The following is a 12,903-nucleotide window of genomic DNA, read 5'->3' on the forward strand; positions in this document are numbered from 1 at the left end:
AAACACGCAAAACACTCAATTGGAACAGATCTGCTGTTATCGTCCCTTGACTTAGTGACAATTTCCTTGGCTCCCCGGACAAACGTGTGCTCTAATATACTGAACCCCTCATGTCCCCCTTCTTGGTGACCTATGGGGGAGTGGAGAAAATATTGCCCACTAGAATGCCCGGAAGTCAGGGGGTCGACTTCTCCCTTGTAGGATCTCACTCTCATTAGGATAGTCAACACTAGGAGTGCCCTGTTGGATGCCTCTGTCCAGAGGCTGGGTTCCTTCCAAAAATACAAGACCATTGGGACTTGAGGAACTCACTCCAATAGAACCTTTCTTGTAGCAAAACCCAACAATTCCTCCTCTCTCCGGTTGGCTTTCTTACCATGAACCCCATCCCTCCCACCATGAAACCGATTAGGACGTCTCCAATTACCTTACATTGCCACGCTGTGTTTGGCCCACTGTCTGCCAACTTGGTCCCGCGTGTCAGGTACCACGCCACGCCGGTCCCCAGTTTGGGGGCTTCCTGACTAAACGCCTCCACGGGAGGCTGGCGGTACAGTTTCTCCGTGGCCCGTTTGTTTGGCATCTCGTGGACTTGCGTCGTATGATAGTCGGGCCAAGGTTGTTTCTGCAGGTGAACTTGCCTCCTTAAAGAAGAACTTATCCGCTGGATCTGGGGCATCACCACGGCATATCTCCCCGAACCATCGTCTGTTTCGTTTTCGAGCAGCTCGGTAAGCGAACGAGCAGGCCCTGGCCTTCTGGGGGGGTTGAGCTGGTCTTGAAAAACCAGGCTTCCTCTTCCCTTGGCTTGAAACGGAGGTGACCTTTGGGCCACAGGACTGAGATTGGACCTCCCCCTCAGGGTGCCAAGGTTGCTCCCAGCAGGAGGGTGGCTCAGGCTGCCCCCCACAACTTCCTGTTTCAGACTCGGTGATCGAGAACGGTTGGCTTCGGCCACTTGCTTCAGGGATAACCCAGGAGAAGGCGGGTTATGAGCATGGGGGTGCAGGGAGCAAGCTGGTGGCAACCCTGGTTCTTGGCCAAACTTTGCTGAATAGCTACTCCCTTTCCCGGTGTTGCCTGTCATTCCTGCAGGAGAACATCTGATGGAAGAAGCTACCTCTGCCATTCCGGCAAGAGGCTGGCCAATGCGCTTGATGAAGTCCTTTGCGGAGCTAGAAGCAGGAGGTGGAGGTGGAGGCAGGTTTGCTAAGTTCTTCAGACTCCAACTGCTTCCCATCTTGGGGGAACGAGGCTGGATGGTTGACGCCCCATTCCCGGAAGCGCGATCCCACCTCTGCTGTGGCAACCATTGCTCCGTCATCTGCCCATTGGCATCATCAAGAGGGTGGGGATGAGCAGGTCTGTCAACTGGAGATTCTACGATGGTGACCCTCCGGGTCCCTTGCCGCGTCTGCATCTGTGGGGAGGGGGTCCTCGCACTCCTAGTGGACAGAATGGGAGACGGGTGGCCATATTGCTTCATGAACGGATTCTTCATTAAAGGTTTCACTGCTTTGGTTGGGGGCTCCAGCTGCCTGTTCCGAGTCTGGGAGAACCTCCCTTGAACGTCCGCATTCATTCTTCCTGACGGCCGTGGAGAATTTGGGATGGAAGGCGATCCAAACTGTCTGAGGGGCGTAGGAGAGGATGGGGGGCCTTGAAACCCCCCAGGGGTGGGGCCGTGAGGTCCTGGTGGGGCATATCGAGCAGAGCTCACACTGCGAAGAGAATCCCGAAATTTAGAAGCGTGGGATTTGAGGGAGGTCTGAGAAGATGATGGCCTCAAAGGGTCCTCATTCCTCCGGCTGCTGGCAAGCCCTAAACTAGTAGATGATGGGGTGCGTTGACGTATGAAAGGATTACGGGCCGTAGTACGAGGGGAAGACGTGGACTCTTCTAATAGGGTGGATGGCCTTTGTCCCCGGGACGGGGCAGTGAAAGAGGCCTTATCTGTGGTGGGTGTCGAGCCCATTCTCCGCATGGAAGGGCTTTCCGACCTCCCTGTGGACCACGAAGAAGGTCCTTGGGAGGACGACTGGCCGCCAGACCACTGCTGGAAGGAATCGGCTGTTTCAGGGATGTGGAAATCCACTCGCGTTCTGCCCGAACCAAATGCCCTCGGATTTTGCTTTGAAGAAAAGGATGAGACGTTTCTTTGAGAAAAGTGCGGGGAAGGAGCCCTTTGGGAATTGTTGTTGTTGATGGCTTCCTGGCTGAAAGACCTCGGGGACATGCCGACGACTGGCTGCGGCTTTCTGTAGGAAGATGACCCCGTGTACGGGAGCGTGTTGTGCAGCTCTTCCTGAAGCGCGTGGCGCAGGTTGGCCGTGCGGCGAGAAGACGGGTGAGGGGCCCCAGGCCTCTGCTGACCCCCCAACCGGCTCGCAGGTTTCGGGGAGGACGTTGAATTGGGGATTTCAAATTGCCTCGTTCCCACCTGAAGAGATTGCCCCGTGGATTTACTGCCACTAAACATGGAGAGAACTTTTTTCATGGGTGATGCCCCTGGAGGTCTGTTCTGCTCCCGGGTCCCCCGGTGCTTTAGTATGGGTTTGGGTTGCGTGAGGGATCTCTGTAGGAATTGCCCCAAAGGGCTTCCACATTCTCTCGGGGAGTAGCTTGGAGAGGAGCTTCCATGACAGGTGCACCTTGGTTCTTTTGGGCCCAAATTCCTCGCGGTTGGCTTGGGGGTCGCAGACCTTGGAAGGCCACCCCCAAAACAGCCCTCCAGCAGTTTTGTGATCTTTGGCGACTTGGGAGGCCTCGTGTTCCGATCGTCGAACTGGGCGAAAGGAGAGGTCAAGGGTTCAGATTCCTCATAGTTCTCCTCGTCCTGATCCAAACTGCCAATGGAGAACCGGGCCGAGGGGGGAAGGGGGACGTCCAGTTTGTCAACACCAAAGAGCTTCACCTGGGGCCGCGGAAAGAGCCGGAACTTCCGAGTCAAAGACAGCTTTGGGCCAAAGTTCTCGCCCATCCCTTGCTGCTCAAAAAAGGAAGAGCTTGATAAATCCGACGAGTAGCCTCTCCGCTCTTCCTCGGCCTCCTCAACAATGTCATCCAATGGGTAGGCGTAAGGATTATAGGATGACTGTGTTTGAGGAGGCCATTCACTCTCGTTGTATCCTGCTTCATTAAGAATATAGTCTTCAGGGTACTCTGTTTCTTCCACCTCTGAGTAATAGGGGTCATCATCGGGGGCGTATTGGTCATTCAACCCTATCGGCTCGTCATAGTCAGCGTAGTCATCATAAGGTTCGTAGGGTGAATAACTGGTGGTCGGCTCGTATTCTTGGTCGTCCTCTCTGGGATAATCATACTCCTCTTGCGGTAGATCGTCGTAGTACTCTACTGGCTCTTCATACCCCCCGTATTCCTCACCTGGGTCCTCGTCGTAACACTCGGCATCATAGCTAGAGTAGTCGTATTGGGAAGAGAACTGTGGTTCAGCGAATTCATCCTCTCGGTGGGTGTCATAGTGCAGTTGGGGCAAGGGGGCGTCTAGGTTGTCCCAGTAGCCAAATTCTTCCTGGGTTTGGCCATAGAGCACACTCGCTTCAGGCAGCCTCCTCATATTGGCCCGGTGCCTCAAGACCTCAGCCTCCGAGGGGAAAGGGAGCTTCTTGGCCCCAATCCTTGAAAGCCAGGCCTCGTTCGCAACCCTTTCGTCATACATGTATCTGCCGCGCTTGGCCAGGAATTTCCTGGTCAGCCAACTGGTGGCTGCCGCCACTTTGCGGACAATCTGGGCCCGGGTCTTGAACTTCTCATTTGGCTTCGCCCTTTGCAGCAGGTTGCCGAAAAACCCACCCCCTTTGGCCTTATCCCCGGGTTTCCCGCCCAGCCGTATCAGCATGAAGGCCGGCTTCTTTTTTGTCCCTTCGGCCCGAGGCTCTTCTTTCTTCTTGCCCTTCCCGATCCCTTTGAAGCGCATCATGAGCTTGGAGGTGGACTTGAGGACCGCCTTGTTCTTCTTCTGCTTCTGCTTCTTCTTGGTGCTGACCTTCTTCAGGCCCCAGAAGAAGCGCGAGGTGTTTTTGAACTGGCTCTTCTTCGGCCGCTTGAGCTTCAGCCCTTTGAAGCCCATGAAGAGCTTGGAGGTGCTCTTGAGGCTCCTCTTCTTTTTGGGCGGCGGCTCCTTCTTGGTGATGGCCATGGCCTTGGTGGCGCCTTTCAGCTGAGCTTTGGCGTGCTCCTTATTGGCCCCTTTCTTCTTCTTGGCATCGTCGGTGGCCAGGCCCATCACCAGCTTCGAAGCGCCTTTGAGCGGCTTCTTCCCGCCCTTCTTGTCTTTCCCTTTCTTGGGGTCCTCTTCCTCTGCTATCTCGCTCTCCATTCCGCTCTCCTCCGCCGTGGTCTTCCCCACCTCGGCCTCCGACACGTCCTCGGAGTCGCTGGGCTCCTTCTTGCTCTTCCTCCCTTTCCCGACATCTTTCCCTTTCTTCGCGTCGGTTTTCTTGCCTGCCATGCTGGGAGAAAGGGAGGCTCATTCTCTGGTCCGTCCCCATGACTCCGTCACCCGGCCTGCCCTTTGGCGGCACTCGACAAGAGCCTCCATGGGGGAATTCCTTCTGCAATGGAGCCACCCCGGACCGGTCTCCGCATCAAAATGACACGCTGCCTCGGCACGCTTGCCAGCTGACATCAACATCTGTCCAGCTGCGAGGGGGACATGGTCTCCCCAACTTGACAGGTCCTCTTAGAAGCAAGGACACACCGACGGTAAAGAGTCTTGCTTTTATTTACCTTTCAGCAGCTTGGACAAGTCAGTAGAGCGCGACTCCTTCTCTTCTCTGCTTGAGATAACGCACCATTATCCGGCGTTGTTCTCGCCAAGGACGTTAACTCCAGCCACGTTAGAGGTTGCTTCTTCTGTTCATCGTGCGGGCCTTTCTCCCCTCGACGTTTGCGGTGAAGCAGTGTTCCCCTTCCTCCCGAATTCTGTAACGTTCTCCCCGTCAGCTTTTCTACCCGCGGCCTTTGCTGTGCTTTCTGCGGGGCGCTTGGGGAGCGAAGAAGTCAAGGAGGGAGAGTCACTCGGCAGCCGGAATGTATGTAACCGTATCCCCCCAGGCTCGCGGAGGTATAAATAATGTACGTGGGCTGCTCTGTCTCAGCTCAGGGAGTCTTCCAAAGAAGAAAGAAAGGGGCTGAAGAAAGGCACAGGGAGGAAGAAACAGGGAGAAACTCAGAAGGCACATTCGCACCCACCTCCGTCCACTTTGTTCCCTCCGCTCTGGGGAAACCGCGGCGAAAAAGACACGCCTTCCGTACCCGTTCCGAATGATCCCGTTCGGTCAAGGCAAATCTGAACTCCCCAGTAAGTGCTGCCCAGTCAACCAGTTCTGTGTCGATGTGAGAGCCACAGTCATCTTTAAGACCAACTAAATTTTATTCAAGGGGTAAGCTTTCGCCGAAACAGGGAGAGATTGTGTGGGAAGAAGAATGCTGTGTAGACAAAAAGCTCACACCTCGAATAAAAGGTTGTTGGTTTTAAAGGTGCTGCTAGACTCAGATTTTGCTCTGACAGGCCTCTCTCCTCCATGAATATGCTTGATCCCTTTTGGAAGTCATCTATGCCTCCGGGCATCACTACATCCTCTGGCAGGAAATTTCTGCATTTTACTCACTTGCCATGTAAATCGGTATTTCCCTTTGGCCACCCTGAACCTACTGCCCACCGGCTCCATTGGATTCCCTCAAGTTCTAGTCTTCTGGGAGGGAGAGGAAAAGTGTAGTTGTGTCAACGTTCTTCCACACTGTGCATAGCTTTATAAAACTTTATCGTGTTGCCCCCCCCCCTTTGTCGTCTGCTCAGCCTTTCCTCCTAGGGAAGCGGCACCATCCCCCTCATCCTTTTGCTCGCCCTCCTCGAGACTTTTCCCAGCGACTTTTTGAGACGACAGGAAGAACCGTACGCAGGATTCCAGACCAGTCCACCCCACAGATCTAGAGATATCACAAAACCTTTTTATGGAATTGCGGCTTCGGTTGGGGATCCAACCCCCCCCCCCACCGCCCCAAACCGGCCATTACAGCCCAATCCGGTTATTCTCCTGGAAGAATTATTCTGTCATTTGACACTTCGCCTCCTCGGCAAAGCGCCTCCGGAGACCGAGGGGCAAAAGGGCACCGAGAAGGAACACCACAAAAAGGACCGTCTGCCGTTGCGAAGGAAAGCAGATCCGATTTCACCTGGGAGGCGAAGGGGAGAGATGCACACCTTTGGCAAGCAAGGAGCCGCATGCTCCACTAGGCCAGGGGGCGGGTGAGTGACACCCTTGGCCAGCAGGGAATTTGGGAGCCGAATGGAAGCAAAACAAGACAGCAAAGGCAGCATCTGGAAGAATTAGAGCTGTTCTTGCACAACAGTTCTGTCAGGGCTTTCTCTGCCCCACCTCCCTCACAGGGTGTCTGTTGCGGGGAGAGGAAAGGAAGGCAATTGCAAGCTGCTTTGAGACTCCTTGGGGAGCCTGGAAAATATTTCAGGGGCTCTGCCACGGCCAAAAGATCAAAAAAGGCTGCCCAAAAAGCTAAGAGGCATTTGGGAGGCTGTCCATTCCTTGGGGTGCCCTAAATCAGAAGCACACTGACCAAGGGACCAAAGGCAGGGGAGACCAAAGCCCTGGGCAAAGCTGTGGGGTCAAACAGGTGGGAAACGTCCTTGGGTTCTCCTAAAAACCTCAGAATGCCCCACAGAATGCCCAGAACAAGAGGCAGAAAAAGCAGCAATATGTGGCCATTTGGCGGCCTCTAGTGGCCAGGAACGGAATGTCCATGGATTTTATTCCACGGTTGTCAGAAATGCAGTAGGTTTCTTTGGGTGGAGGAGCTTATGAGCTCCAGGGGGGATGGATCCCTGTCACTGGAAGGTCCGTTGAAATTTGGGAGTTCTCCAGGGCTCCCCTGGAGGTTGGTGCCCTAGTGCTGGCCTTCAGGGAAGATGCGGTGGAGGGCTGGCAGACAAAATCAGTGCCAAAATGGGTCATTTACTCAGAAGCAAGGTAGAGGTAGGGTTTACAGATCTGTGGGGGAATTTGGAGGGGGCCTGAGAAGGGGGGGAGCCTGGAGGGGGGAGGGTCCTCTGCAGACCACCCCCAAGCAACCATTTCCTCCAGGGAAACTGATCTCTGTAATCTGGAGCCCCTCTGCAACCATGGGAGATCTCCAGAACCTACCTGGAGATTGGGAACCCCAAGGGATACTCGAGAAACACATTTTCAGTGTTGGCGAATTTTTTAAATACCTTCCCTGCATCTTCAGTTCAGAGGCTCACGTTAAGATTCCAATCAACGCTTTGCCTGGTTGTTGCCAGGAGATGTGAAAGATTCCGTTTTAGAACGCCGTTGGGCTCATATTCCAGCTACCTCACAACAGCCCTATAAGGTGGGCCTGTAGGACCTTCCTCGCACTGTGGGCAGGAGGCTGGGAGAACCTACAGCTGGCTTGTGGATTCCGAAATGTCCGCGACTGTAAGCTCTCTGCTACATGCTGGTATATGCAAGGTCTGCGTTTTGCACAATTGAGCACAAAACAAAGAGTGTCCTGCAGGGGGCACCATAAGAGATGTGTCTTTAGCATAGTTAGATCAGGAACTTCCTGATATCTTTCGAATTATCTTCCTGCTCCTTTGAGTGCGCTTCCTCGCTATTTGCCTCTAGAACAAACAGACAGAATGACTGGAGGCAACAGTTGGAACAGCTAGGTCTCTCTCTCTTTCTCCTTTCTACACCAAGCTGTTTCTCTTCTCTGTAAAACGATTTTATTCTTTCACAAGCAACTTGGTGCTCCACTCTCTTCTCATCTGTAAGCTCTGTCAACGTTATGTCGGTTCCGAAAGCAGCTCCATAAATCCAGTGAGATTGTTAACATACAAACAGAAAAAAAGACCCTGGAAATTCATGGAATCATAGATTTGGAAGGGACCTCCAGGGTCATCTAAGTCCAACCCCCTGCACTATGCAGGACACCCACAACCCTCTCACTCACCCACTGTCACCTGCCACCCTCTTGAGCCTTCACAGAATCAGCCTCTCCGTCAGATGGCTCTCCAGCCTCTGTTTAGAAATCTCCAAAGATGGAGAACCCACCACCTCCTGAGGAAGCCTCTTCCACTGAGGAACCGCTCTGGCTGTCAGGAACTTCTTCCAGATGTTGAGACAGAATTTAGAATCAGAGAATCACAGAGTTGGAAGGGACCTCCTGGGTCATCTAGTCCAACCCCCTGCACTATGCAGGACACTCACAACCCTATCGGTCATCCACTGTCACCTGCCAACCTGTTGAGACAATTATATGCTCCAAAATGGAAACATTTTAAATTACCCTCACTAGATGAATGACCAGCAAAGAAGACGGAATTTGCAGAGTCAGATAAGCTTATCCATTTGATTAATGAAAAGACAACATCTGTATTTATAACTGGACAAGAATACCTTTTTTCATGAAACGGGGACAGACAAACGGATGCTTTGTGGCTTTGACAGTTAAAGGTGAGGAAAACATTTAGATTTAGAAACTAGGCCAAAAAAAAGGATTTTGGTGATCATAATACAGTATGCGATACTTAACACCATCAGAGAGAAAATCTGAAGTCTTTCCTCTCTCCATCTCCTTCTTTCGTCTCCCCCGCCTGGGGCTGTAGCTTTAAAACTCATCTCCAAACAAATTTCCACAAGGACTACTTCAAAACCCCCAATTCAACAGGACTGGCAACCCCCAAACGGGAAGGCAGAGGAAAAGCGCTCGGCGGAAGAGTCACCTCTTACCTTACAGAAAACGAACCGTCAGGTGCTACCTGGACATTGTCGGAAGCTGGAGTCTGTGCAGCCACAAGATTTTGGAGGGCGCATCTCACCTGCAAAAGGGGAGGCAAGCAACGGAGTCACCAGAAGGCCCGGCTTGGCTGGAACTGCGGAGCGTGGGAGGGGAAGGTGCCCAGGTAGCTCCTCTCCCTGGCTGGCGGGCACCTGGCAACGGCTGCTTCCCCCAGGGCAGGCCTTTCCCCAGTCCTCCGGGGCCCACCGAGCCAATGCCAGCTGTCAGGGCCGAAGGGACCTCACGACGTCATGCCCGACAGGAGGGGAGGATGAAGACAATGGGGCCAGCGGCCGGAGAAAGGTGCCCGGCTTCACGCTGGCAATCTGTTGGTGCTTATCTCACGTCCTGCGGGCTCCTACGGCGGAGGCAGGCTGGGAGAGGAGACTATCGGAGACAAAGGGCCCCCGGTTCCTCCCCGTCTTCCGATGGCGGTGTCAGAGACAGGATGGGCAGAGGCAAATATTTATTTGTTATTTACAAAATCAACATCCTCTTGTGGCACCACAAGCTGGGACAGTAAAGCGGCAGCCCATTAAGAAGAAGAAGAAAAAACAAGACGTGACAAAAGGGGGAAGAGGAGTGGGGGGGTTCCCATAGCAGCCAAACAGGCAGAAGACCAACCGGTAAAGAGGGCCTGAGGGAGAATGTGGTATCTGTGGATTGGTGAAGGCAGCCAATTCAGGCTGTGGACGTTGCCGGGGATTTGGGAGGGGAGAATTTGGGGCCTAAAATCGGTAGTTTGCCCTTGGAAGCTGCCGTTTTATCCTGCAGAACTGATTTCTGTAGAAAAAGAAGAGCTGTGGTCATTTTTTTGCTACCTGAATGAGACTCAAAGCAGCTAACGATCACCTGCCCTTCCTCTCCGCAAAACAGAAACCCTGGTAGGCTTTCTGAGAGAGCTCTGCCAGAACTGCTCTGCCAGAAAAGCTCTGAAACAATTGTGACTGGCCCAAGAACGCCCAGCAGGCCTTGTGTGTCTCCAATGGGCTTACAAATCTCTTCCCTTCCTCTCCCCCACAACAGACATCCAATGAGGTAGGTGAGGCTGAGAGAGCTCTGAGAAAACTGGGACTTGCCCAAGGTCACCCAGCTGGTTGAACGTGCAGGAGGAGTGGGGATATCCTACAGGAGGCGTTGAGAGAGATGTGTAGCTGGACATTTTGGGGGTGGGAGAAGAGGAAAGGAGGAACTTCAAGTGGCTCAAATACCACAGAGTTCACCCTCCCCAAAAATTGCTTTCTCTAGGGGAAATGATCCAATCCACTGTGGGTTAAATATGATGCAGTATGACGCAGTTGCCAACTTCCAGGTGGGACCTAGAGATGGGAATCAGAAAACTGGACACCTCCAAGAACGGGCTGTCGAAGGGGCTGGGATGGACAGACTTGGCTAAACTCCCTTCTTCGATCCGAGAAAAGGCAATCACGCCCTTTGTTGCTCATTTGGACACCCTTTACGGACTTTTTGCACGAAGGGAGGGAAAGGACTTGATGTTTTGTGGCTTTGAGGATTCAGGGGGAAGAAGACATTTTTCCTCCAGACTGAAGTTGACAAGACTAGATAGAGAGATGGTTAGGGACTTTTTGTTCTAAATTTTCCATAAGCAATCAGCTCTTGCACAGACTACGACTGTGAATTCATTGTTGACTGTATTTGTCTCCGTCGCTGAGAGATTCCAAAATTGAACCAACGCCCGTCCTTTTTATTCTCCGGGTCCCTCCCCAAGCTCCGCCTGCAAATGGCCAGGGATTTGCGCAGCCGGACACAACATCCCTCTGCAGAAGGTCCACCGAGGCAATTTTGCAGCTTGGTTTCCGATCTAGCTGGGGCGATGGGGTTAGGGATCAAAAGGATCCCGGTTGTGGATCTGGTCAGAAAGGAACATACAAACCTACCGGGCTCAGAGCGCAATCCGAGCCGAAAACTCGCCCGCCGGCAAAGCTATTTCGGGCTCCCTCCGATCGGAGCTGCTGATATATCTTGCGTAAAGTTACAAAGCATTACAAAGTAGGAAACGGCTCCCAACGTGAAGCCGGTGTGGCATCCTGGATAGAACACGGGACTAATTATCCAAGAGGCCCTGGTTCGAATCTTGCCTCTGCCACCGAAACTTGCTGAATGAACCGGGGCCAGTCGCATGCTCTCAGCCTCGCCCGCCTCGCAGGGCTGTTGTGAGGGTACACCGGAGGGGAGGGGAGGACAGAAGCTGCTTTGGGGAGAAAGGCCGGGGTATGAAATCAAATCACCAACGTCATGTTTCGGTGGCTCACCGGCAAACCCCACATGCAAGTCGATTCGGGGATCTCTGGGGTTAAGCGAACGACACCCCTCCTTAAGGACTGAATTTGGGCCAGTCTGTGCCCCAGAAAACACATCTACTGGGGTCCACCAATTCCAACAGCCTGGCCGTGTGGACCGCTTTGCTGGCCAGCACCTTAACCATCACACATTTCTGTGTCTTGAATGATGCAAATGTTTGTTGCAAATTACTCGGTGATGGGAGGGCGGATCGTTTCCGAGAGCCGAGCCTAGGGAGTTCCCTCCGGAGGCACCATGAACAGCGACCCGGCCACCAGTGACCGATCCCATCGGATCTCGGAGGCTAAGCGAAGACCCTGGCAGAGTATTGGGATGGGAGACCTTCAAGTATCAGAGGGGTAATTCCTCCAGGGAACACCAGGGGTCAGAAGAGGCAGAAAAGGACAAACTACCATCCGGCTTTCAGAGAATCCTCAGATCTCCTGGTGGCACGACACACGTGCCATACAAATAATAATAATAATAATAATAATAATAATAATAATAATAATATAATAATAATAATAATAATGTTGTGAGGTGTTGGCTTGGTCCTTTAAAGGTAACCGAAACAATCAGGTTCTTTAAAAAATTACCGCTAGTCCCAACTGGAGATTTTAAAGTTATTATTATACTTATATTTCCCACCCCATCTTTTGAGACCCGGGGCAGATTCCATCATGACAAAACCACCTATGAAAAGTGATACGCAGCTAAAACAGGAATTCCCAAACGCAAGCGATAAAGATCAAAAAACACATTCTGGTCCTTTATGGGTCTTTCCCCCCCCCTTCGCTTTATTCCCCCCCCAGTTGTCTTGAGTTCCGCCTGGGAGAAAGGCGGCTGAGAGACATTTGAAATCAGCGGGGGAACCGGAGGGGACGGTGTCCGGCATGTCAACCTCCAAGGGTCACCCGGTCTCACAACCTCCACACAACAAGAAACCAGCCCCCCTGGACAATATGGCCGCTTTGGGGGGCGGGCCCTGAGGCGCTGCGCCATCAAGGCCCCTCCCCCAAGCTCCACCCTCCCCAGACTCCTCCCCACAGATCCCCATCCCGGCTGATAACTGTAATCTCAGCGGACGTGGCAGCCGGGGCGACTCCGTTCTCTTTCCTCCCAAGTCACGTGCCACCCAGTCCCTTGGCCTGCATGCCTCTTTCCAAGTTGCTGCGGGGTAGAACAGGGCAACATTTGGGTTTCCCAGCAGGCCTACACCTAATAAAAGGAGTCTGCCACTGCCCCCCTCTGCTGCCCACCCACAGGTCCTAGATTCCCCCATTTGGACTGCAGTAGAGAGACCCACAGAGGCCAGGCAGCTGGCTATCCAGCGAAAATAGATTGTCGCGACAGGTTTCGAAGACACGCCACTCACCTGGGCCAGAACTCTGCTGGAGCCACGGCTGACGGGCTAGGGCCCGGGGCTCCCCGGAAGCCAGGATTGGGGGAAAGGCCCGCTATCGGGAACGATGCCTCTGTGGAGACCGTAGCCCCAGTTTTGCAGAGAAGCGGCAGCCGGCTGCTGGCACCCCATGCATATTTGATGACGGCTATTATTCCCAGCCGCAGGCGTGAACGGAGGGGGCCGAGCCGCCGGAGAGGGGGGAGAAGGGCAGGGAAAACCAGCGCTACAGGGGCAATTCAAGAAGGGTCTTTTTGTCTGTTCCCTAAACATGCGGAGGGTATTTTTCCTCCGGGCTATGACGGGGAAAGGGTGCTGCCGCAGCTACGAAGAGTGACAGGACGCAAGGGTTACGTCCCGTGCGACTCTGTACTACTCCC

The 12,903-nt window shown here is 53.4% G+C and overlaps 1 protein-coding gene across 1 annotated transcript in view; it reads right to left on the bottom strand.

Annotated features, from left to right (window-relative positions):
• The window catches only part of MYO15A (myosin XVA), a 70,587-nt gene extending 65,457 nt beyond the window's left edge, over positions 1 to 5,130 (bottom strand). Inside the window, exon 1 of the mRNA XM_077316755.1 lies at positions 428 to 5,130. Within this exon, the coding sequence (XP_077172870.1) occupies positions 428 to 4,471 (4,044 nt within the window). The 5' untranslated portion in view covers positions 4,472 to 5,130. The remainder of the gene's footprint in view (positions 1 to 427) is intronic.
• Positions 5,131 to 12,903: the final 7,773 nt, after the last annotated feature.

Source organism: Paroedura picta, chromosome 17 (genome assembly GCF_049243985.1).
Source record: "Paroedura picta isolate Pp20150507F chromosome 17, Ppicta_v3.0, whole genome shotgun sequence".
Lineage (NCBI taxonomy): Eukaryota > Metazoa > Chordata > Lepidosauria > Squamata > Gekkonidae > Paroedura > Paroedura picta.